The sequence below is a fragment of the Colossoma macropomum genome, unplaced genomic scaffold (genome assembly GCF_904425465.1).
Source record: "Colossoma macropomum unplaced genomic scaffold, Colossoma_macropomum, whole genome shotgun sequence".
Lineage (NCBI taxonomy): Eukaryota > Metazoa > Chordata > Actinopteri > Characiformes > Serrasalmidae > Colossoma > Colossoma macropomum.
The window spans coordinates 25338695-25365569 of NW_023494789.1; the positions used below are offsets into that span (position 1 = coordinate 25338695).

The 26875-nt window shown below is 39.0% G+C and overlaps 1 protein-coding gene across 1 annotated transcript in view; it reads right to left on the reverse strand.

The window, feature by feature from the left end:
• pik3r3b (phosphoinositide-3-kinase, regulatory subunit 3b (gamma)) overlaps positions 1-26875 on the reverse strand; it is a 228380-nt gene that overhangs the window by 140382 nt on the left and 61123 nt on the right. The window contains exons 3-4 of the mRNA XM_036570646.1: positions 7075-7166; positions 4841-4918 (exon numbers count right to left, since the gene is read on the reverse strand). Coding sequence (XP_036426539.1) covers positions 4841-4918; positions 7075-7166 — 170 coding nt within the window. The remainder of the gene's footprint in view (positions 1-4840; positions 4919-7074; positions 7167-26875) is intronic.

Genomic DNA, 26875 nt, shown 5'->3' on the forward strand with positions numbered 1-26875 from the left:
AAAAGGGGGACGGAGGTGCAGCAGTGAGGGGAAAAGTGCAGATAGAGAGCGAGGGAAAGGGGAGACAGAAGGGCTGCAGCCGGGCACAGGTTAGCGCCGCTCTCTGAGTGCGTGTGTGTCACTGTATCCAGGGAAACTGGAGCCGGAACTTCTTTTTCTGGTTGCTGCTGAGCAGAGCGTGTGTGTGCGCGCGTGTGTGCCGTGTTTATTATGTACATATGACGTTATTTGTACTCATCGCACAGGCTGTATATGAGATTAGTACATGGGTAAGTGTGTCCTCTGTGTAATCTGTTGTCAATCCTTTCATTTCCCAAGTCATCTCTCTGGAAGTCCTTTATTCATTTTCTTTCCTCTTTCACCTGCTACAGATACAAATATCATGAAAATGAAATACTACAGAAGGAAATGAAGCAATCAACGATCAATATGGGAAGAAATGAAATCACCCTGAAACAAATAGTTGAGAAATTTTGTTAGGCTGTGTCTTCACTGCTTTCTTATTCATTGTTCTGCCAACTAACTATGCAGATGTATGTATTATCGAAGTACAGGCTTCTTTCCAGACAAACAGACATATCTTCCCTTGTTTCCACCTAACGGGTATCTGTACACTGTATGAGTATCTGTGCCTGTAGCACATCATGTATTTCGCATAACTGTCTCTCTCTCTCACTTTCTCAAAGATGCATGTCCAAAAGGCGTAAACCCTGGCTAAAATCGGCTAGCTATCTCCATGACGACACCCCAACGTTTTGCGAATGGGCGGTGGGCGAAAGTGCCCCACGCTGCTCCGCTCTGGGTGAGGTAATGTTTTCACTGGGTTTCTGAGGCCGCTCGACTACGCCACTTCTTGGCCATCCTTTTAAATGGCATCCATGGTGCGTGAATGCCAAGAGGCTGCAGAGAGGGGATGTGTAATGGCGTGAATATTTCCCTCCTATAAATCACTTGTTACATAATGGCAAACATGCTCCATGCACACCCAATAGGATGAACAGAGAAATATAGCAATAGCAGACTGAAGGTTTCTGAAGGGTTTTGGAATTCAGCTTAAATCAATAGTTCTGCAAAAATCTAATAGAGATTGTTCCCTTACATCAGGCGCAGTCGATCAGCTAAGACCTTTTTGGTTTTGCACTGAAGCTACAAGGATAATGTAGCCAAAACATAATGGAAGCTTATACTCTAGATAGCATCATACAAGCTCCATGCCAAAATCACTGTGGCATGATCGTCCATTTTTATAGGAAAGAATATGTTACGTAGTGCTAGAAACCACATACAGTCTTATGCAAAAGTATAGGCATCCCTGGTCAAATGACATGTTTAGTTGATTTTCTAAGTGTGTTTCTAAGTTAATACATCCACTACAGGGAAGGGTTAGGGTTAAATACGGCATTTTTCATTTTTCTTCTTATCTATTTACTGAGTTGAACAGGTTAGGAAAAAACACAGCAATAAACAGTAAACAGTAATTGTGCATTAAAATGTGCAGAATTTTGTTCTCTGTAGAGTAAAAGTCATGTGACAAGGGTGGCCAAACTTTTGCTTTGTTTCAGATTACTTAACAACTTTGTATGATGCTGATGAAGTAGTTTTAATGGTAACACTGTATTTGCACGGTCCACTGTAGATGCTTTGTAGATGCTCAGTCTATTTTTAACTAACTTTCAACTAAATATCTATTAAATGTAACTGACCTTGAAATTTCATGTGAAAGATTTAATTAAATCTGACCTTAACCCTAAACCTAACTTCAACCCTAACCCCAAGGCAAAACCTACATTTACTCTTAAGCCTAATTTTAACTTTAATGTTGGCAATAATCAACTGAGTATCACCAGAAAGTTTGTTAATAATATTAGTCTCTGTAGATCATCTATAGAGGACTATTCAAATAAAGTGTGACCGTTTTAGCAAGCTTCCATTACTTGTTGAGCTTGTTAGCCTCATAGATCCGCTAAAACTTTAAAGAAGCAAACTTCAGAAAGTAAACATCTCTTGGCTGTAAATTTTGACCAAACTATCACTTGAATATGTCTAACTCCCAGCTGGACTGAAGGTTCACAAGAGGAATTTTACAGAGAAGTTGACAGGGATTCAAGTTCAAAGTTTTGTGACAAAATAAAGTTTGTGTCAAAATACTCAGCAGGAGACACACCACACCATGTTGTGCTTTCTCCTGAGCAAATTAAAAATTAACTGAATATTAATGATGAGGCACACACTAAAAGTGTCACTGACATCAAATCTTTAATCAACGCTGAAACTCCCTCTGTTGCGTGACTGATGTTGTATCTGAAACTCCCTCTGTTGTGCGACTGATGTTGTATCTACAGCACTGCATTATTTTGATTGTGTATTTATAACGTACAAACAAACGCATGAAGAAAAGAACCCTTAAACAGATTTGGCATGTATGAAGTGCTCGTACTCCAGTATGCACATAATGTCAGAGCTCATACGTCAACACACTCGCTCCTGCTGGATGTGTGCATTTACGAGTCGCCCTAGGTGGTTACACGCATGCTTCTCGGTCAAGGTAGTGAACTGCTGAGTGGATGTGTCAGCATACATACATGTCAGAACGTCTAGGTTCTGTGTATGTGCAGTAGGTTTATTCATATTGTATTAGATTTTCCAAATGATGCTTTAATGTGCACATTTAATGTGTACATTTCAAAGGTTATGAACTTGCACTGGCATAAGAAAGAGGAAAATTATTATTAGATGTACAGAAAATTGAACTCCTAACAGCCGTGCAAGACCTGGTAGACAACCAAAACTGTCACCATCAAACAGTGCTAAAAACTTTCATCTTTGACAGAGAGGAGAAAATCAAGCTCCACTCTTGCTTTAGATCTAAAAAAAATAGTCATTTCTGTCCATCCTTCCACTGTGAGAAGACAACTCAACACTATGAGTCTAAAAGGATATGTAACTGTCAAGCCGTTACTGAGGAAATGAAATAGACAAAAAGAGCATTTACAAATCAAACGAAGATGCTAGTGTTCTCAGAACAATGGACTGACCACCCCAGAGTCCAGACCTCAACATCACTGAATGTGTTTGGGATTACTTGGATTGTGAGAAGCAGAAAATGCAACCAACTGCTAAGACTGAACATTGGAGGTGTGGAAAAAATATCCCTGCAGATTTCTTTGAAAAACTGAAAGCAAGTTTCATGAAAACTATGTAAGCTCTGATAAAGACAAAGTGTAGACAGCCGTAATACTAAAAAAATATACTGTATTTAGAAGCTAAGGCTTGTATAATTTTCTGTATATAATATATGTTTTCTGCTTTTTATGACATTAAATAACAAAAAATTAATAACTTTTTTGACTGCACATTTAAATAAATGATGGGTGGTCTCATCATTTATTTTGGTTTGCACAGTACAGTATATACTGAATAGAGTCGGCTAAGGTAGTTGTAAAATATACCAAATGCCCTCTTTTCTTTCAGTGTGATTTTTCTGTTTTCAATTGTCTTTCTACTGTTATTTTATGTTTTAAATTGTCCTACTATGTTTTTTTTTCCATTTTTCATGTGTTTTATTTTCTCTCAGTTTCTTTTGGTTTTCCTTTTATTTTTTACTCGTGTTTTGTATGACTTGTTTTGTTGTTTGTTATTGCAGTATTTTGCAATGTATGGTATGTCTACTGGACCCCAGGAAGAATAGCGGCTATCGCAATAGCAGCTAATGGGGATCCTAAAAATAAACAAATAAACGTACTGTTTCTATAGGTTAGTACTTTGCCTGGCCAGTAAGTGTACAGTGTTTAAAAACCCAAGCAGTGCTGCTGATACACTCAAACCAGCCATGACACTATAATGTTGGTATCAATGTTCTGTTCTGTTGACACCACCCAAATAATATCTGGGCAGCAGTGGTCCTATGATGGTCATTTTCCACTGATGGACAGAGTAAATGGGGCTAATAAACTATGCAGCAACAGATGGAATACAGTCAGTACCTATAAAACTGTAAAGTGAACCAATAAATAAATACAGGTTCTGATAAAATGCTCAATGAATGCAGATACATGGTAGGTGTACATAATAAACTGGCAACTTAGTGTATGTGTTTGTATGTGTGTGCATGTATGACTCAAGAGAGCCTGTTTATGTTTATGTCAATAACCAAACTCACATGACTGTAAAACCCATTTGAAAGGAGACTGGAGTGACCACCCATTTGTCATGGACTCTCTAGAGGTGTGCACATCAGCACCAACTACAACCTATAACGCTTTCAGTTATTTCCTTGAGAGTGTGTTTACTGCCTTTGTGTTGATTGTTAAGACAATTACAAATGCATACATATCAAATTAAAGCAAAAAGTTTCAGACAAGAAAACATCTATCAGCATCAACTTGTGTTGATGTCTATGAGTGTATATGGATATCTGTTCGAGAAGAGGATAAGGCATATGCTTATGCTTATAAGTTCATTTTTTAACTTCTCTGCCAGTGCTACTCAGTTATTTTTGGAAGTGGCACAGCCGAAAAAAGTACAGAGCCAGAGCACTCCCTTGTGGTGCTAACCTGAACTTCAGCTCAAACTTTCAGCTCAACTTTTACAGCACTGCCTATACAGACTTGCTCTGATACCTACAAGCAGTGCCTACAGTACAATATTTAATAAGTCAGTCCGTTGTGTAAAAAGTAAGCATTAAACATCTATAGTGAAAATCACTGTTTGAGCTTTGCAAAGAATATGACCTTCAAAACCACCCCTCCAAAATATATGTGCTGCACTAAACTAATAACAACTTTCAAACTTTTAATAAATGCTATGACTGAACAGCATGATAAAGCACAGCTGCACTGACCTGTGTCCAGGGCCTGTCGTAATTCAGGGGGTCCGGTGGAAGCAGGAGGGGTCCTGTAGATTGTCTCGTTTTCCCAGCCTGAAGTCAATATGACAAAATACAACAGTGTAAAGTAACATATGTTATGATAATGCAAGTACACAATATATAGATCATTATAATATTTAAATGCTCATAATATATAAAAATTCAGGCTTCTGTATGACTGATACTACTTTTTCTAGCTCAGCAACACAGAGATGACATGACAGTATTGGGCTGATATTAGCAGAAAATGCTGGGTAAAATATCGGGGGGAAAAAAAGAATGTATCTGGTTAGCTATGTATTCATTCCTGCGGGGTCATAGAGTGTTCGGGTAGTTTGAACATGATAGCGTGTTTTTACAAGTGCTTTAATTAAAAATAGCTAATTTCAAAGTGTAGCGACTTCGTCAGGTCGTTTTTTTTACAGCATTTTACTACTGCTAATAAGCATTTTTCACTATCACGATCACTTTTTCAGAACTTTTCCCATGCAACTCTCGAGAAAAACATCAACACTACTGTTCTTACAATAAGAATACTCTGTCAGTCTCAGCACAGACATCTCAGAAACACTGACAACTGTTGATCTACTGTTGTGGTAGATCCACTATTTTACATACATTTAAGAAGTAATAAGCAATTCTTTGGTCTGTATTTCAGTTTTGTATTTAGTCTGTTATTATTTGGTTAATCTATACAGTGTAAACAATGTACAGCTTTTGCTAAACGCCTATCTCAATTGTTGGTTTGTTAGAAATGTCTTACTATTGATGCCACAGTTCAACTGTAAAGACTTGGTTGAACTCTTATACAAGCCGTGAAAGACCATCATTTCTGACGTGCACTCCTCTCCCTTTTACTCTGTGTTCTTCAACCACTACTTCTACTCTTTCACCCACTCCTCTGTTTACTGCTGTGGCTCTTGTGCACAAAATACCTTCAGAAATGACCTCTTTTCTTAGATGGTCAGCACCTGGTTAGGGTGCCAGCTAAAACAGAAATCAGTTGTGACTGGCCTATGTACATACATTTAACCTCTTCAACTACTTGAGACCAGTGGTTACAAAATGCACTTCATCATATTCTTCATAACTTTCATATTTCATAAGCTACATTCAAAAGGGTGGGTGTCATATGAGAGCTGTAACTGTCGTCTTTCCAGTCAAATAGATGGGATTGTAATTTTAAACCCTTATAATAGAAGAAACTGAACTCACAATTTTTTTTGTCTACTGAAAGTTTTTCCACAAATCTGGGCTATAAACTACAAACAGATGGTGTCTCTTCAGTGATCTGCTCTGTAAAAAATATTTTTATAAAATAATACAAAGAGCGTCTAAGATTTTTGGCTTTCAGCAGTAAATTGTAAGCATATAGCAATATGTGTATGATCATAAAACACATTTTCTGTTCATTTGAGGGGAGCTTCTATAAATAAATAAATAAATAAATACAATAAAAATTTACAACGAAAATATACCCTGGAGAATAAGACGTTAATCATCAGTTTGTACCTATAACTATTATCATTTTTGTGCTTTGACTGTTGTCCAAGAAAATGTTTGTGACTTAGTGAATTGATATGCAGGTTATTTTCATGTTAGGTTTATGAGTTAAGAGTAACAGTTTTGTAGTGAGAAGTGAGTAAGAAGTGAGTGAAAGAAATTTATAAATTGCGCTAACTGAATGCATTTTGTATTCAAGCAAGGAAAAGATGTTCATAGTTTGGCTCAAATACACTGTTGTTGCTCTGTGTGAAGGTAAAAAGAGAACTCAGTACTGAAAATCCTTCTTGGCAATTGTAAACAAAAATATAAGAAATCCCAGATCAGTACTGGCTAGTACTAAAACATCTGTATCAGTACTGAAAAGAAAAATATGGTATTGTGCCATCTCTAACTAGGTTAATTTGAGATTACTTAACAACACAAAAGCAAAGTTTGGGGCAAATGTATGATGATTTATGTTTGCAGTTTGCATGATGCCAGCTGATAACGTATAAGCTTCACCTATTAGCTAAATTAGCCTTGAAGCTCTAGTGCAAATCTAAACAAATATAGTTTGGACACTAAATATGTCTTGGCTGATGGCCTACATTTGGATAAAGGGGAAAATTGTGTAAATTTGACTGGTTGCCGAACTATTACTTTAAGTATGTGAATCTGTCTGCATGGTGTGTTAGTGTGCCAATGACGTTAAATTAGCTCACCCGGTCTCTCCAGAGCTTCAGTCAGTCTGAGGACCACCACTGGGGCCTGGTCCGGCACAGCACACTGCTCCACAACATCCCCCAACCCGCAGCCTGACAAAGAGAGAGAGAGAGAGAGAGAGAGAGAGAGAGAGAGAGAGAGAGAGAGAGAGAGATTAACTATAGACATCCTCCATGCTCTTTCCATTATTCACATGAAATAGAGACAAAGAGGCGCAGGAGCAGCAGACGGAGGGAGGTATGAGATATCCCACCACTGACACACCGTATTCCCTGATTAGCGGCCTGCCTGTAACCCCCTATGGCAGCCCTCCCCAGGGAGGAGGATAGCTGTCATATTCACACAGGAATTACACATACACCGTACAATGTCCACACAAACACACACACAGCCACCGCTCTGTAGTGGTCGTGTAAAATAATGGAGAGCGCCAAGTACATCAGGATGAATGTTCATAATTACTGAGCTAGGTGGGGAGAAGCATAACAAAGACTGAAAACTGCAAATACAAAAGGACTCATATTCTGAACTTTTCTTGTATTTTTATCCTCTGAGGTCCATTTATTACACCTGTATAGTTTTATATATACCAAAAACAGTCACTTTTTTTACATGACCATGTTTTTTTCAGTGCCTTTAAAATGGATATGTCCTGAACAGTCCTTAAATTCAACGTGAATGGGTGGGGTTAATCTTCTACAGAATGAGTAGGCAGATACATGTAAAAACATCAGTTTTTGTGACATCATTCCTGAAATGCAGCTTATTTTCCACATATGGAACATACAGACCGAGGAGGGAATGGTACAGTCCAATGCAAAGGTTTGAACACCCCAGCAAAATTACATGTTTTGTTGAATTTCTAAGTGAAAATAAGTTCATACAACATTTTTCTACAACATAAAGTGCATAATTTCTATTTATTTGCTGAGTTTTACATATTGGAAAAAATGAAACATACAAAATGTGTCATAACTTTTGCACAGGCCACATTTTGTTCAGAAAATAAACAGTAATTATGCATTAAATTGTGCAGAAGTATGATCTCTGTAGAGGATGTGTACTTTATGCACTGAACAAAATGAACAAAACATGCAATCTGATCACGTTTTAAAAAAAGTCAGGACAATTCAGTTTTAAAACAATAAACAATAAAACGATTCTGCCTGTCCAGTTTCTTATGGGTTGCACTGTTCATATAATCACACAGCATATGCAGTGTGTGCATGTGAGCCCATGTTTCTAAATATATATATATATATATATATATATATATATAAGGGGTGGGAATCTCTAGGCACCTCACGATTCGATTTGATTACGATTCAGAGGGCTGCGATGCGATTATAAAACGATTATCGATGCATCTCAACGCATCTTTTTTTCTATATAGCATTTATATTTTTTCACTGTGTGAGCTCAAGTTTTGAGTTCAAGTTTCAAGTTTATTTGTCACTTGCACAACATGTCAGGACATTTATGCATTGAAATGCTTGTGGTGAGGCTCGGCTAATCACTCTACAGAAAGTAAATAAGTAAAAATAAAAATACAAGAAAACTGAAATATATTAAATATACACAAAATATACACAGAATATAGAGACAATATATATATTAAAGTGACTAAGTGACTCGGTGTTATTGTTATTTAAAGTGACCAGATACTTTTAAGGCAAAGTATTCGTAATGATCCATAATGAATTTACTCCCAATATCTTTTTTTAATAAAACAAATGGAAGTGATGTGGCAAGTGAACTAGAAGACTCTCATTCAGTGCTCTTGTTTGCAGCACGAGAAGCTGCTGCCACTCATCTGCGATAAAATGCGCAGTTACGGTGAAATAAGATCCAGTGGCAGTGGATGTCCACGCAGCACGTTACAGCTATTCTACCCGTTTTCTTTAGTGATTTTATAACTTCGGTTTTGGTCTCGTTGTAGAGACGGGGGGATCACTGTGTCAGTAAAGTATCTTTGAGATGGGGCGTGTGCAACATAGCGCGAAAACCCTGTTTTCGCAACGACTGAGAATTGCCGTGCAGACTGCAGGTCACACAGCAGCGATGCGTTATTCGCATTTATAAGCAGTGCAGTTGGTTTCCTGGTACGTTAGGTTAAATCTGTAACGAGAGACTGTCACACACTAAAAAGTGGCGAAGCTGAAGTCAGCTTCTCTTTCGAATTCTCCAGTTCCACCTTAAATGGTGCCGCATTTACATTCGGCGCCTCAGTTAGAATTTAAGGTGGAACGGGAAAATTCGAACAAGAAGCTGGACAATAAGAAGCGACTTCAGCCTCGTAAAACAGTCGAACATTGAGAGACATTTAACTGATCAACTTTTGAGGAAAGGTTTTCTGGCGGAGATGGGAGGAAAGCGGCTAAAGCTTAAAGCAGAGCGAAGTAAATCTGCGCTCTCATTTATATTGTTTAGCCTGTACTAGGACATTATCACATACTGAGACATACAGGACATTAAATGTTGCGGCTCCCAAGGTGGTGTGACTTTTGTAGAAAGGACAAAATGGCTCTTCTTAACATTTGGATTGTGACTCCTGACCTAACCTGGCTTTAATGCAGAGGGAGCCAGTCAGATTTCTCGCGCATCCAGTTGTGTTTTTGTTGTGTGCCGTCACAGACTGTCCGGGCGCTGCACTTCCGCACTTCCAAGTTCCGCCTTTTGCGTTCCGTCAACATTACGTTATAAATTAAATATTTAGAAAATCGATTTTTGACATTTATGAATCGATTCAGAATCGTTCACGTCCGCATCGCGATGCATCTAAGAATCGATTTTTTCCCGCACCCCTAATATGTATATATATATATATTATATATATATATATATATATATATATATATATATATGTGGATCAATAGGACTTAGCACCTAGTATCCAGTGATTAACCCTACTGACAGTATTATCAGTCCAGGTCCCTCTGTGGATTGTTTTGTACTCACATCAGACTCACTTGGATGTTGTGACGTGTGTGATGTATGTCTCTGCCGCTGAGCCAGTGGCTCTGAGACATGGCAGCCATGTCTCTGCCGTGTTTTGACAAAGGTGTTGCTGATATGCTGATATGGACAAGAACAGTCATGAGTTGACCTTTGGAGGAAGTCCCACCCACATGTTTGTTCAGCAGTGATACTCACTCTGCATATACACTGACCAGCATTACGTACCACTCCGCTCCACTTACCATACTGGTGCTCTTCGTAGTTCCACAATTACAGACTATAGTCTGTAATACAGACTATAATCTGTTTTAAGAAAACCTTGTTAGCCCCCTTTTACTCTGTTATTCAATGGTCAAGACCATATGCTGAGAAACAAATGGACTACAGTCTGTAATTCTAGAACTAAAAAGTGCATCTATATGGTATGTGGAGCTGGTAAAAAGGACAAGTGTAGATACAAGGAAGTGAACTTAATGAAGTGGCAGGTCAGTGTACACACTGCACTGCACATGCCTGCCTCTTCTACTGTCTAATTACTTACAGACTGTCCAGTGCAGTCTATAAGTAATTAGACAGTAATTCTCAGAACAGCATGTCAGCAACACCTTTGCTGAAGCATGAGAGCGACGCGGCTGTCATTTCTGAGTGCCACGTGCCCAGTGGCAGGGACACACATAACACACATCCAAGCCAATCAAATCGCAGTGTAAAGAATTCCAAATGTCATGGTTGGAGTTCATGCACTGGTCAAGCAGTCATTCAGGGCAGTCACTGTGGCCTAGATTGCTCGTGGCACATATTGTTGATTTCCTCTGTTTTTTGCATATTTGTCAGACTAACTGACTTCAGTTCAACTTATCAATTGTAATATAAGACAAGGAGAATATGAAGAAACACAAAACACAGTTTTTAAAAGATCATTTATTGAAGAAAAATCATTATGCAATGCTTATTTTACTCATGTGAAAAAAAGTAATTTTCCCCCTAAACTTACTTACTGGTTAGCAGCAACAACTGTGACCAAATGCTTCCTATAACAGGAGCTAGGTTTTTGACACTGCTGTGGGGATTTCTGCAGAGTGTTTTTAATTTAGCCACTCTGTAAGGCCTTCAAGCATGAACTGCCCACTTAAGGTCCTGCCGCAGCTTATCAATAGGGTTTAAGTCAGGACCTTGAGTAGGCCTCTCCAAAATCTTAATCCTGTTTATTTTGAGCCATTCAGAAGTGGACTTGCTCTTGTGCTTTGGATCATTTTCTTTGTGCATAACCCAGTTACACTTGAGCTTCAGAACTGATAGGGATTACATTCATGGTTCCTTTGATTACGGCAAATTGTTAGGCCCTGAAGCATCCCCGCACCATCATACTACCACCACCATGTTCGACAAGGTTGATATGATGTTCTTATGGAATGCTATGTTACCTTTTTCCAGATGTAACAGGACCCTTGTCTTCCAAAAAGTTCAATTTCAAACTGTGTAACTAATCAGTTCAAATTCTCAATCTGTGTAAGTTATCCTGAATATAATAAGAATTTTAATAATAACAATAAGTGATTATAGTGGTTCCAAACTTTTGAAGAGTAGTGTAGTTTGTCCTGCTACACACATAGCTCACTAGCTTGTAGACTTAACTTGCCATTCACAAGGGAGATGTCAACATTATTTTCCTTTAAAAGCATTCAGAGCAGAAAGGTTAGCGGCACAAGAGACACCAGACACGTATGACATTCGCAGGATTGGAGCGAAAGCTGAGACTTGTTCTGTGACATTTACATAGATAACCACACCATTAGCATCCCATCAGCATGAGCGTAATAGTGAGCAATCCTGTGAGAAGCAACACTCTGTTTTCCCACTCGCCCATGTGGAAAGAGGATAAGGGAACTGAGACACTCCTGTATTCCTGTTTGGGAGCCTTCACGAACCGTCCTTAGCGACAAAGCTAATTAGTGCTGATGTGTACCAAAGCTAATGTCTAGCTGCTTTCACTACCTCTCCATCTTCCCTTCTATGTTTCATAATTAGGGAATATTTGTTTATCTAACTGAGCCTCCCACAGTAGCATCTGTTGACAGCAGGAAAGGTTGCAGTTCGGGACCGCGAGCGTCGCTGCAATGCTAATCACCGCAGCAGTGGCCCCGCCGCTCCGCGAGGAGCCTCTGGCTGATTTGATTGACTCATGTGAATTGAAAAGGTAATGGAACAAAAATCTCGCTCACCGTATCGAGCAGGAAGAGGGGATGTTGAAAGAGTCGATTAGCATATATGCGGAAACTTGGACCCAGGCAAAGTTTCTGCAGCTGGGAATCAACCGCAATCCTGAACAAGAGGAAGTGGATATGAAAACCACCGTTCTGGAACTATCATTATGCAAATGTAGAACTTGATGTGATTCTTTAGGTAATAAAAAGAAGAAAAGGCTGAAAGAGTGGGATCTGGGGGGGGTTGTGATGAAGAGTCAAGGAGATTAATCGCGTAAATACCTGGGAGTCTTTTGATGCAGGTGGCAAAGGGAGGGAGGCTGAGATTACATATGTTAGCACCGGAGCGAATTGGTATTCTGGCTGCACCGAGCGCATTTAATTGCTCCACATCCCGTCGATCTCTCTACGGACCCCAAGAAGGCATGGCTTATGAATGAGCAAAGAGGTGAGGGTGTTGAGCTAGAATCATAATTCTTTCTCTCCCTCTCTCTCTCTCTTTCTCTCTCTCTCTCTCTCCTTTGTTGTAGCATCCCCACACACTTCCTTATGTTTTAGATATGCAGGATATGAATGACAGGAGAAAGTAGCACTTGTCATATGAAACAGAATGCATGTATGTCTTCACCATCAGTTAGATGTACGTGTGGAGGGGTTTTTTGCCTGTGTGTTTTTGTGTGCAGGTAATACCCCCTTTCCACTGAAGAGCTGTGTATTTTCTGTACAGTGGCTCGATTAGCATCGCTGTCACAGCCCATCAGTGGAGCAATTCCTCAGGAGGCGGGCGGCTCACTTTGAACGGGCACGGCTAGCCCTGCTACAGGAGCTGCTGCCTGACTGAGAACAATGCAGCCACTACAGCATGAGCCCCTGCTGAATTCAAACACGCTGGTCATGTGCTCTTCACTTCAGGAAGCAGGTAGTTATAATGTCAGATAAGCTGCTTTTTGTGTTCTTTTGGTTGTTAACAGCAAAGCTCTGATGGCAAGAACTGATAATATCGAAAAGAACCACATTTAGTTTTCATTTATACTTTGCTGTTCACCAAAGAAGTAGAATGTTAAATATGAAAAACTGGATTTGTAACAAGGATAATTCTGGATAATTGACTTAATCCAGATGTAGTAAAACAATTAAAAAATGTTTGGTCTTCAAATTTGGCATCTTTAGTGTAGTTTTAGTGGTTAGTATAGTTCTAGTTACAGAGCTAATGTTGCTAACAAATGCTAGCAGTCAATAGTCACCTGTATATTGTATATATATATTCTGGTTCCATTGACTTACATTAAAAGTAAATTATGTTTTTGCTTCTCCTGTAAAGTCAGTATTTTGGAGACGCAAGGTTTTGTTCTGACAGCAACGATATATCCCAAAAACTTCTCTCAACCGGCTCAAACTACATACAGATCTACCGTAAAACTACAAAAACTACAGAAATTGCAGACAGAATCTGTTCTATCCTTATGCCTATGTGGCTTGTGTGCATGTCAAGTGGAGTCAGAATTTGGCAAAATGTGTTGTCTAAAATGGACGCCCGTTCTTCTACACAGTGAAGTTTTGTTCCATTTTACAGTTTACTGTGCCTTAAACTACTGACAAGTCTATACTTTGACAAGCCTGTGCAACTTAAATGAAGATATGTATGCAGTTTGCGTGACCTGTGAGAAGTTTTGGGGATGTATTTATGGAAAAAAAATGGGTGACTATTGACTTTGTTTGTTAGTAACAGTATCCTTGTATCACTAAACTAAAAAAGCAAAATTTGGGCATCAGAAATATCTTGGCAGATTGGCTATATTAGTGGTAAGTAACATTTTTTGCTAAACAATTCCTTTAATATAGACAATAAGTTGGAACATAATTTCCAGAAACAACAGTTTTCCAAATATACTGATTTAACAATAATGATGATTCCTCAAATCACCATAACCTGAATGCAGAACGCTATCATCTGCTGGGCCATTTGTAAGCAATGGCAGTGCATTAGATTAGCCTCCAAACCTGTAAACAAGCATGGAAGTAGTGATGCATTAGCATCAATTATGTAAAAAAACTACACGATATAAAAATGCAGGGTAAAAAATGACCTCCATAGCATATTTGTATTACTGGTTAATGTCCATTGTTAGGATTGCTATACTGGCTGCTTGTGAGAAAATGGAGCAGGGCCCTTTCAGATAGCAGAAGCGCTATTGTTACTGTACGGGCTCTAAGTGCAGCAGCCCGATGCTTTAGGAGAACACAGGAGCCTAGCAGATGTTATCCGTTTTCTATTAAGTGGACAGAAAGCAATTTCTCTGGCTTTCATTGCAGCATGTGAGTGTGTATGTGTCTGTATGTGTGTGTGTGTGTGTGTGTGTGTGTGTGTGTGTGTGTGTGTGTGTGTGCGTTTAACGAGGCAGCCCTGCTGTGGTCGGGGTGACAGGGAATTACTGGAAGGATCAGCACTTCTGCACAAAGCCATTAAAGTGGGCAAAGGCAGGGGTCAGCCCACTAAGACTATACGGGATACAGAAGTACTATACACAAACATCATAATAAATCCCCTATTTTCTCTTTTTTCTCCTTATTCCCTCACTAAGCACTTCTTATGCACTCAGAAGGAATGTTCTCACATGCCGCAATCAAGTCTACTTGTATAAGTCCACTAACACTCCTACCACAAGACAGCAAATGCTCGAAATGTTCTTCCAGCTCTGTGCAGCACACCCAGGCCCTCACTAGGGGGAGTCCCAATCTCTGCCGACTTCATACAGCCTTTGTGTGCTGCCCAGAAAGTGAATGAAGCAAAAAGCGAAGGAGAGGGACCTTTACCTAGGCAGAGAGGAGACAAAGGAACAGTAGGAGACAAAATAAACAAGTAAGGAGTTAAAGGAGTAATGGATCTGTCTCTTCTTTCGTACACAGTGTGTATCTGTAGTAAGTACCTCATATGGTAATGCAAACATGCTGCAATGTCTCATGTTGTTCCACACCAAAATGTCCACTATGGACACTTTAATCATTTAGGGCTGATGCAAAAATGTGTCTGTTTCAGCTGTTCAATCTGCTTTTCTCAGTTAATCATGTAAATTCTTAAAGCTGATGTTGCATGTAAATCATATATAAAGTATATGGTTTAGAAAAGCTGAAACTTCTTGTCTCCCAAACTACCTTTATGAACAAGTAAACACATGAAGAGGAATGCAAGTCACAGTCATGTAAATCCATTACTCTGACACACACAGTGTCTCCAAATATAAAAGCAGCCTTGTGCATCTTTCATACAGTGCTAGAAAACATTGTAGCGCAAAGAAATCACAACACTTCTACATGGTTATACATTTTGCTGTGGCCAGTGATGACCTGCATGTGATGTTCCTCTTCTGGTGGAAGATTTAAAAGAGTTTAAAGGGCCATCACCAAATTCTCAGAATGGATCGCCTGTGTGATGCTTAGTTTCTTAGGCTTACGAATAAAGGTTTCTTAATGGTTCTTGGTTTGGATTTATGGTTCTAGTAAAAATCTCTCTTTACATTATGTGGAGGAACTTTAAAAAGGTCCTTCACACTCACATCTGTTCACAGTTCTAATACAAAAACAATGGTTACATACACTGAAAGGTTCCTTGGGGAACCAAAAGTGGTTTAATAAACCACAAAAAAAATAAATAAATCATATACTGAAAGGTTCTTTAGGGAACAAATGGTTCTTCTGTGGCATCGCTTTAAGCACCTAGCCAGAACTGGCTTAAACATTGTATAAGCCTTTTCTCACTGAGCAAGAATACAAAAACAGGGCAATGCATTATGAATGTCACACATGCTTATGATAAACAAATTATTTATACTTATGCCAGAGTGTAGTTTCTTTCAACTTTCAAGCAATACAACAATTGTATTTTAAGTTAAAAAATATATAATGTTACCTATAGACATATGCATTTTAAGTAGAATAGGAAAATGACAGTAATAGCTCTACATTTCTAAGGTTTATAGAAATAACCAACTAACATACCATGAAAAGCAACTTGTACTGAGTTCAGTTTGATCCCCTTCCTAAGCTACGCCACATCTGCATAAAAATTGCCAATTATTAGGAAACATCTGGCTTACATCTAAGATCTAGGAAGAGATTATAACTGAGCTCTGATAACGGAACACCTTCCAACATCAACATAAAATATTAATCTTCCAAAACGAATAAGCCAGAGATGTTTTAGATCAGGTGGAAAAGGTACATGCCTGAAACGTAGCCTCTTCTCAGTCTGCAGAGTGAGAACTCGCTGTGGGATACAATGGCTGGATTACCTCACTGCCGCTAGAAAATGTGATTTAGTTTGGTATGAAGTGTGTTTTGTTGATTACATAAATCCTGTGCAGCACACTGGATTCAGATAAAGGGAAGTGATCTCTCCCCTGAGTCCAGCCGGAGCTGCCAGGAGGAGCACTGTGATGGTCAGACAGCTGAAGCCTCACAGCTATACTGTACTGCCAAATACTTATGAGTGTTACTCTCGCTCTGAACATTTAGCCTGCGTGTTTATTTTTGAACTGTTCGTTCTCTAATCTGCAGAAATACAGCATAGTATTTCATTATTTCACAGTATATAACTGTATACCTGACTATAAGCTTACAGTCTCGCTCTGCAAGGGCATACACTCCTTACTTCTCTTTCTAGAAGGCTACAGCAGTAGTCTTCCCCTGACATCACATGTAGCTGATTAAATAAGACATATTTGCTGTCTGAAGTTTGCTTCTTTAGTTTTGAACAGAAGCTATGAGGCTAATGTAGCTAACAGAGAACAAAAGCTTATGTGCAAACTTCATGCTTAAGTCATCATATACTTGACTCAAACTGTGTTAAGTTCTTAAGTATTTTAAAATAGACTTGCTGACCAGTGTTGGGGTCATTACTCAAAGTAATCCACTATAGACTACTGATTACTTTTCTCAAACTGTGATGCACCCTTAAAAAGATTCTTAAAAAGAAACAGCTTCAGGGGTTCTTCAGGTTAATGGAAAATGTGCATAAATGTGCTATAGATGGTTCTATATAGAACCTTTTTAAATGGGTCCTGTATAACACCCAAAATGTTCTTCTATTGTTACAAGCTTGACACCATAACTATAAAAGTACCCTTTTGGGTGCTATGCAGAACCATTTTTAAAAAAGGTTCTATATAGAACCATCTATAGCACATTCTCCATCAATCTGAAGAACGTTTAATCATGAAAAGGGTTTTTTAAGTGTTCATGGTTCTATATAGAACCATTTTCTTTACTAAAGAACCCCTGAAGCACAATCTTTTTTAAGTGTGTACAATAACTTATTACCTTACTGATTATTTATTACTACTACATTACATCTGTATTACTCTCTAAAACCTGTACAAATCCATACCACGTATAAAGTAGAAGGGAAAAATAGTCTTTTCCAGTAATTTGTTTAAAAAGAAATATCCACCACTGAGTTTATGGCAGTCAAAGTTGCGCAGCCTGCTGAGGCAGGGAGCCCAATCATGCGCAAATGACATACAAATATTCACGGATAAACAGATTGAATACAATGCACAAATTTAATATTGTTTTCTTAGAGAGATTTTAGTAAACAAGTATCTTTTTTTCTTTTATTAGGTCAGTAAATGTAATATAATTACATGAACTTAAACTGTAATGTGTTACTCTACTTTGTCATAGGAAAATGTAATTAAGTAACTGCTACATGTTACTTTGTACAGCGTTTCTGATACTTTAAGACACACTGTTATCTATAAAAAGAAACACTATGTCTTCTAATATTCTTTTTAGCTGTGCAACAGACTTTTGTGAATTCTTATAGACAACAGTCATACAGGGTTTGACAGCTGTGAGGCAATTGCGTGACATAGGCATGCGATTTGCACAACACTAATTGGCAAGGTATATGTTTCCAAGGTTTGCATTTCCTTGTTAACATAGAATTCAACCTCTAGGGACAGTAAACCTTTATATTCAGAGCAAATTCAATGTTACCCATATCATTTATTTTTCCCATTAGCAACAACATCTTGACTTTCTTTACTGTGGTATATTCCTCTGGTAATCATAATAATTACGTCATACAAAGTCATACATTCATTTTTACTTTCTAAGTTTATCCCATTCACTTGTGCTGTGTTGGTCACATTCACACTCAAAGTTGTGCAGCCTGCTGAAACCCATCCTGACAGTCACTGGGTGGAAGGCAGGATACACCCTGGACAGATCACCAGTCCATCGTGGGGCAGAAACACAGACACATACATTCACACCTAGGGGCAATTTAGCATGTCCAGTTAACCTGACTGCATGTCTTTGAACTGTGGGAGGAAACCCACGCAGACACGATGAGAACACGCAAACTCCACACAGAAAGGACCCTGGTCGCCTGGCTGGGGAACTGAACCCAGGCCCTTCTCACTGTGAGGCAACAGCACTAGTATGTAATTAAGTAACTTTTATGCATTACTTTATACAGTGTTTCTGACACTTTAGACATACTGTTATCTATAAAAGTGGACAGAAGTATGCACTATGTGTTCTACCACTGTTTTTAGCAATGCATGTTAAACAGTCTCTCACACTAATAAATACCCATACAGACACAATCAAAAGCAGTCAGAGAAAGAGGTAGAGGCAGAGAGATAGCAGAGTCAGACTGTGTTCTCTGATTAACTGGCAGAACAAAAAGTCTGCTGACGTAGTGTCATCTGCAGGGTGAGGCTGAGGGGCAAATATATCTTTCCTAATGCATTTTTAAGTAAGTTATACTCACTGCAATTTTAATGTTTATTCTACAGCCACTACAGAACAGTACATCCTGGCAAATGATCCTCTGACGTCCTGGCTCATTTCTCACGTGAGGCAATATCTGTTTCATCCATGTACAGCTTGTGTGTGACAGAGGAATTTCACATAAATCAGTATACCTACTCATATTTCACCACCTGCAGTCTGATTAGATTACTGTTTAGACTGCTTAGTCTTAAAAAAACACAAAGTGAATTGAAGCGCAACAGAATTAATGGCCAGAGTTTATGGTGACACTGTATTAGACTGGATTTCCCCTCTCCCAGCCTTACACAGCAATATATCTTAAAAATTGCAACAAATATAGATTTTATATATGTGAATTGTGTGGGTTGATACCTATGTGTTAGCCACATTAGCTTTGAACCTCCAGTGCAAAACTAAGGAAGCAAACTTTGAAGATTAAGCGATTCCTGGAACTGCATTTGGGGTAAGGAGAAAACCGTACATTTTCATTTTAACCAAACTATCACTTTAAAACTTCTCTCTGGAATCAGTACGAGCCTTTTGGCTGTAAACCCTCATTGGAGTCGCAAGATTGAGCAGGATCTGAGTGCAGAAATCAAATACCCTCCTGGCCCACACAAACACACACACACACACACTTCTTGTAGTCGTGTGTGATGCTAAGTGGCACAACAGTGCACATGGCAGCAGTGCTAAAGTACCTGACATTTTACAAGACAGCAACAGCCACACACACTTCCCACCTCTGCTGTTTATGCGAGCTGAGTCGTTTAGATAATGGCAAAAACGTGTCACTGAAACTAATTGAATTTAGAGGTTCTGTCCAAAGCAGCGCTGCAGACAGATGGTGCATCTCAGCCCCTATTGATTATGTGTTCATTGTCTATTCCTGCAGGAATAAGAAAATACATTATGGCAATCAATTGATTGCACAAATTTGGTCTGGTGCACGCAGGCCGGGATTAAAATTTAAATGAAGCTCCAGAAAGCGGCGTCATAAGGAAAATGGATGATCCATTTAATTTCAAGCAATCTTTGAGAATTCCTACCTGATGAATAATCGATGATAGCCCTAAAAAGATGGGAAAAGATGGGGAGTGAACATTAGCAGCTCTGCCAACGTTACTGAAAATGGCATTGAAGAAATGTTACTGGAACACTTTCCTCATCTGTCAGTCTGTCTACACGTCATATACGGCTCATTTTTTCTTTTCCTATTTCCCTTTTACTTCACAGCAAAAGAGACTCCACGAAGCAGAGATGGAGCAGATTTAAGAGCGAAGAAAAAATAATGACTGAGGAAGAGCGAGAAGAAACGAGGGAGACCAAGGAGGACAAGAAGAAAAGAAGAAAAAGACAAGACATAGGGAAAGAGTAATGAGACACAGAAAAGGAAGAGAGAGTGACAAAGAGGAGGAGGGTAGAGGAGGGAGAAAGAGAGACAGACAGACACAGAGAGAAACAGAGAGGAGAAAGAGAAGGAAGGGGAGAGACAGGAAGAGAAGGGGGGAGTCGGGGAGAGAGAGGGAGAGAGAAAGTGGAGAGGGCAGAATGAGACATAGAACAGAGGAATGAGAGAGAGAGAAAGAGAGAGAGAGAGAAAGTAAAGAGAGGGCAGAAAGACAGACAGAAGAGAGGAATAAAAGAGAGGGAGAGAGAGAGAAAAGCTAAAAAAAGAAATGAGAGGACAGAAAGAAATAGATGGAAGTGAAAGTGAGGGACAGAGAGAGAGAGAGAGAGAGAGAGAGAGAGAGAGAGAGAGAGAGAGAGTGAGAAAGGAATAGCAGGTGCCAGAATAAGTTTTTTCAGGGAGGTCAGAGCTTTCCAAAAAAACGCCACCTGGCAGGGGCTCGGCCTCGCGCGTTTCCCTACAGCCAATCACAGAAGCCAAGGAGAGGGGCGCGGAGCACATGCCTCTTCAATTAGTGTGAGTGAGTGAGCAAAAGCCAGGGAGAGAGAGATAGAGAGAGAGAACTGCGAAGTTAGAAAAAGGAAGATTTGCGATATGTGAAGGAATGCAAGAAGTTAAAGTTCGGTCCGACTGAGGAATTGAAACAATTACAAAACTACAACTACAAAAAATGAAAAATACAACAGTAAAATAAATGATATGAAGGCATTTTAATTGTAGGCAATATATCTAATATTTCTCATTATTGGAGTTTTGTAAGAATAAGATTTATCGCTGTTATCGGTGTTGGAACAAAAACTTTGTATCTCTATTTTTTTGTTTTTATATTTTTTCTTACATAGTTTGGAAATGTCAGCCTTTGTTTACTCTGTGTCAAAATTTCACAGACCAATAGAAATGGTCCAACTGGAATTAGAATACGTCTTTTTATATTAACTTACATTGAAAGGTATGTTTTTTCTTTCTCTTGTAAAGTTACTTTTTTGGAGATACAAAGTTTTCTTCCAATAGCAACATTATATAAAGGAATCTTACAAGTGAAAATACACATAAAAAGTATCCAGACATCTCTAATTATTGAATTCAACTACTTGAAGGTGCAGTCATTGCTGACACAGGCATTCAACTGTGCAAACACAAGAGTATAAAGTTCCCCAGCACTTGGCTATGGAGTTGTGGAACTGTGCTCTGTAGTGATGGAGCTCCATCCACAACATTTGAGATGAGCTGGAATGCAGTCTGTAATCCAGAACTGACCACCTAACACCAGTAGCTGACCTCACTAATGTTCTTGTGACTGAATGCAATCAAATCCTCACAGCAATGTTACAATACACAGAAGAGTAGAGGCTGTTACTGCAGCAAAGGGGGGCGAACCCCCTATGATTACCCTTGATTTCACCGTAACTTCCCTTACAAGCTAAGAAAGTTTTTTTCTTCTCCTGTAAAGTTATCCAATACGGTAAATTTGTCACACATGCAGTAACTGTGCATTAAAGTGTACAGAAGTGTGTTCTCTGTAGAGGATGTGTTAACTTACATTCACTTAGAAAATCAACAGAGCATGTAATTTGACCAGGGGCAACCAAACTGTCTGTCTATCTTTCTATCTGTCTATCTGTCTGTCTGTCTGTCTGTCTGTCTATCTATCTATCTATCTATGATACATGTTCATTTGATGCCATGGAATGTGTTCACTCAAGAAAGACAAGAGAGAGAGAGAGCAGAGTACTGGCACAAACCCAGCAAGCCATACTCTAGCCTAAAGTTAAGGGTGTATAGAGTGTGAGTATGTGACAGTGGCGCAAAGGTCTGCCTGACTGAAAATGTGTGTGAGTCCTGTGTGTGAACTGGGACAGCGAGGTGGCAGCTCTAATGCAATGCAGTGTGAAAATAATGCTCATTTAGTGAGGGATCGTTATAGAGCTATTAGAGACCTCCTCTGCTGAAAGTGTGGCTCCGATATGAGTGTGTGTGTGTGTGAGAGAGAGAGAGACTGCATTTGCCCCAAATGTACTCATTCATGAGCTCCTGGCTGTAGACCACTGGGGCATGCATAATTAATAAGGGAGGGGAGATAAAAGCAGGCTGAAGTTATTTTTTCAACTCCGTATGTGTGTGTGTGTGTGTCTGCACTGCTTTGGTGCTCAAACATGTGTGTGTGTGTGTGTGAGTGTGAGTGTATGTGTGTGCAGTGCATCTGTGTCTGCGTGTGTTCTGAGCCCCTAAGCTTGTGTGTGTGTGTGTTTGAGTGGATGCGATTAGTCATGTTTCTTGCATTAATTGGCACCCTTAAGAGAAGCAGGAGAGAAAGTAAATGTAGGCCAACTCGCTCCTGCTAGCCACAAAATATTTATCAGATATTGCCCATCCACCCCCTCCGGCTCTAACACGGCGCAGGCAGCGGAGACAGATACCGAGCTGCAGTACAATAAGGAAAAAATGGAAGAAATAAATGAAGTGATTCAGAAAGTGTATTCGTAATATAAACAGAGACACTGTGAGAGGTTTGCGTCATGTCAAGAGGGATCCACACTCGTCAGCCTGTGTGTATCCCCACAAGTCATAATCTATGCAAAAGTTTCACATCTAAGGCACTTCACCTCGCCTGAAATCTCAATATTCATACAAATCAAAAGCACATGTAGAACAGTTAAAAAAAAGTGTAATGGACTTTGTAAACAGTTCAGACAGTGAGTGCTTCTGAGCTTTGGGAGAGTAAGAACACAGGCATCATGATGCATCAACCTGAGAGCAGTGAACTGCATCAATTTTGGAATGTTATTTAAGCAATAGAACATGAGAGGGAGTGTGTTATCGTGAAATAACACCACAGCTGTGATTTGGTCGTAGATCATCACAGCCGTGATGTTATTCGCGATAACACACAACCTCAAGTGTTCTACTGCTTTTGTACAACAGTTAAATAAATAAAGTAAGACATTAATAAATTGGGCCGTGAACGTGGAATTTAATAGGTTTTCACGTTAGCAGTTCCTTCCGCCAAATTATAGTTCCTTAACCAGCAGCTTGTTGCTACATCAGAGTAAGCAGAGTATCAGCTTGCGTGGCCAGAACTACCTGTTTTATAAATTGGAACATACATCAATTTTGGAATGTTATTAATTAAAATAATGTTTAATAAAGTATGTCGTCATGTCGCCAACAAAATCCTCTGTCTACTTTCAAATGTAAAAAAAAAATAATAATAAAAGTTTGGTTTGTTGTTTTATGTAGTGATATCTGTGTATACACATTTATAAAGTAATTCTGAACTGTATTAAATCTAATCAAACTAAAAAAAAACTTCATCACGTTATGAATTATTTCCTAAAGAATCATAATCAAATCAAATCACTGGTCAGCGATTTATACCCATGGTTCTTTTGCAAGTCCCTTTCTGGACCGAGAACTGACTAATGCTAACCTGCACAGGTGTGTGTTAAAAACTACAGTGTTGTGTAAAAGCCAAAAACTACAGTGTTGTCCACTCTTTGCATTTATTACAGCTTTCATTCCTTTCAGGAGACTTGCTTTCAGTATTTCAAAGAAATCTGCAGGGATTTTCCACACCTCCAAAGTTCAGTCTTAGAAGTTGGTTGTATTTTTGTATCTTCATGTCCTCAATATCCAAGTAACCCAAACCCATCAGTGATGTTGAGGGTGGTCAATATATTGTTCTGAGAACTTTTTGGTCCATTTCTTTTTCTCAGTAACAGCTTCTTGACAGCTACTCATCCTTTCAGACTCATAGCATTGAGTTGTCTTCTCACAGTGGATGGATGGACAAAAACAACTGTGGATTGTTTCAGATCTGACGCAAGAGTGGAGCTTGATTTTCTCCTCTCTCTCAAAGTTGAAAGCTTTAAATACTGTTTATCTGACGGTGACAGTTTTGGTGATCTACCAAGTTTTGCACAGCTGTTTGGAGACCCATTTTTTGTCATTTAAATATTGTCTGAGCTCCAGTTTTGGAATCTCTTTTTTATTATTTTGCTTTCAGTTTCTCCTTCCTTAAGCAATCTTATCTTATATCTCATCTCCTCAGAAATATCTCCTGAAAAATGAAAAACTTGTGCTTAACAGCTGTTTTGTCTGGAAATTAAATAAAGGAAGGGTGGTCTCTGACTTTTGCACAGCACTGTACACACCAAGGCTACTGTCTTGCTGAAATGAGATTCAGATGGTGCTGAAGTTTTCTAATGCTTCCACATGAAAAGCTAGCATGTGTATTGGCTACACTTGGGGATCAGAAACTTTTGTTAATCAGGCATTCTTAACAAATTGGATATTTCTGTATTGTACATTATACAAGAGAGCGAATAAGAAAGACAAATGTCTACAAAACAGAAGAGACACTGTGATATGGATACCCTCTCTGAGCAGCTGCCTTGGGGAATAACAAACACTGCAGCCAGGACGGAAGATAAGCTCATAGTACTTCATGAATTATTATCAAATGTGTTGATCAGTCGTTTTTTAACCTGAGAAAGTAAATAATTCCACAGAATATTACCAGATTCCCGGAAAAGTGACTAGTGATTCACTGCTAAGTAATCTTATTTACCCTACCATTTGAGTGAAAGCATATAAGCAGTCTAGAGTTCTGGCCTCTGCAGTTACAGTACAAAAATGGATCATTTGCTGTCGTCCCTAATTGGGACTCTAATGCATATATTGATCGCACTCTTTGCATGAGGCCAAATGTCAACGATGTGTCTTTGTTCCTGGCCGATGGTTTTCTGTACGCAGCCAAGAGGAAATGCTGAGGGCCGTTAGACTCTTCAGCAGGAGATCAATGAATCATTTCTCCTTGCCGTGCTCGAGCCTACTTTGCATCGACGACGGAACACGCACTGTTCATTTGTTTGATCGTATTCTACTGGAGTAAGTCTCGGACCCTGGAGAAAAAGAAAAAAACAACAATTGTGGTCTCCTATTCTCTCCAATAATTGCTGCTTAATAAATAGAGATGCAGTAGTTTGTCACAGTTCACTCTGATGTAGGCATCAAAGGCACAAAACCCCAAAGACTGCTTGAAGTAATATTTGACTATTCTGGCTCATGCTTGTGTAGGAGGCCCTGCGCAGTACAAATCACACATGCACGCATACACATACACACGGACCAAGCCTCAGATCTAAAGCACTGCCATCCTTGATGTACCAGTGAGTCTCATAATCATTACACTTGCAGCTTATTGTCTCAGGATACAACAAACACACCCACACACACATTAACATTCTTCTGAAGGGATGTCACATCAGGAGACCTTCATGGGATATGCCCTTCTGTTTTTCTCAGAAGAAAAACTAGCTTTCTTCTTGATTGAATTACATCTGTAGAGGGTGGCAGTCCAGGGGAAAGGAGAGGAAATGAGTTAGTATCATGTTTAGGGATGGAATGGTTCCTGGTTTTAATGATATACCACAATACAAAACCAAAGGATAATCATACCATTTCAAATGTTATTAATTCTACTAAATAAGTCTTTTAACAAGTTTATTATATTCCATTAAAAAGTCATAGTGAAAGGAAAGGACCTACTGCTACGATCTCCATGCCAAGCACGCATTTAAACAAACAGGAGAGGTTCAATAAAATATTCTACAATCACAGATTGTAGTCCAGCTGTTTCACTGCAGACTTTGTTAGCCCCCTTCATCCTGTTCTTTAGTGGTCAGGACCCCCACACGACCACCACAGAGCAGGTGTTATTAGTGTGGTGGATCATTCTCAGCACTGCAGTGACACTGACAAGGTAGTGGTATGTTAGTGTGTGTTGTGCTGGTACAAGTGGATCAGACACAGCAGTGCTGCTGGAGTTTTCAAACACCTCAGTGTCACTGCTAGACTAAGGATAACTGTCTCTGATAAGTTCAGTCACTGATATCATGGTAAGAAAGACTGTTGATTCCAAAGATAAAATTCAGTATTATGGTATTCTCTAAAAACATCTTAGTCTTGTGGTATTAGATGATATTTTACTATTGCATTAATAAAGTTAATGAGCTCTTGCTTCCTGAGTGCTACTAGTATAGCACTGCTGTTGGAACAAAACCTTGTACCTCCAAAATGGTAACTTTACAGGAGAAGGAAAAAACTTTTCTTTTAATGTAGGTCAATGGAACCAGATTTTTTTCAAAATGGGCCGTTTCTTTTGGTCCATTCATCGTGAAATTTACACAAAATGTAAAAACAGGCATTTTCAGATTTTGTCAAAAACGACAAAAAATGGAGACACGAGGTTTTGTTCCGACAGCAGCGATATGCTAAAATGTTTACTTACAAATTTGACATAGCTGTTTTGTTCTGTTTTCTTCTCTAAAATGACACCAAAGGGAACCTCACTGTACTGTAAATGTTAATCAGACAGAAACCAGACTTAGACAAAATAAAATTACTATTTGAATAAGTTTTATTCATTCTGAAATGCTCTTTAAACAGTCA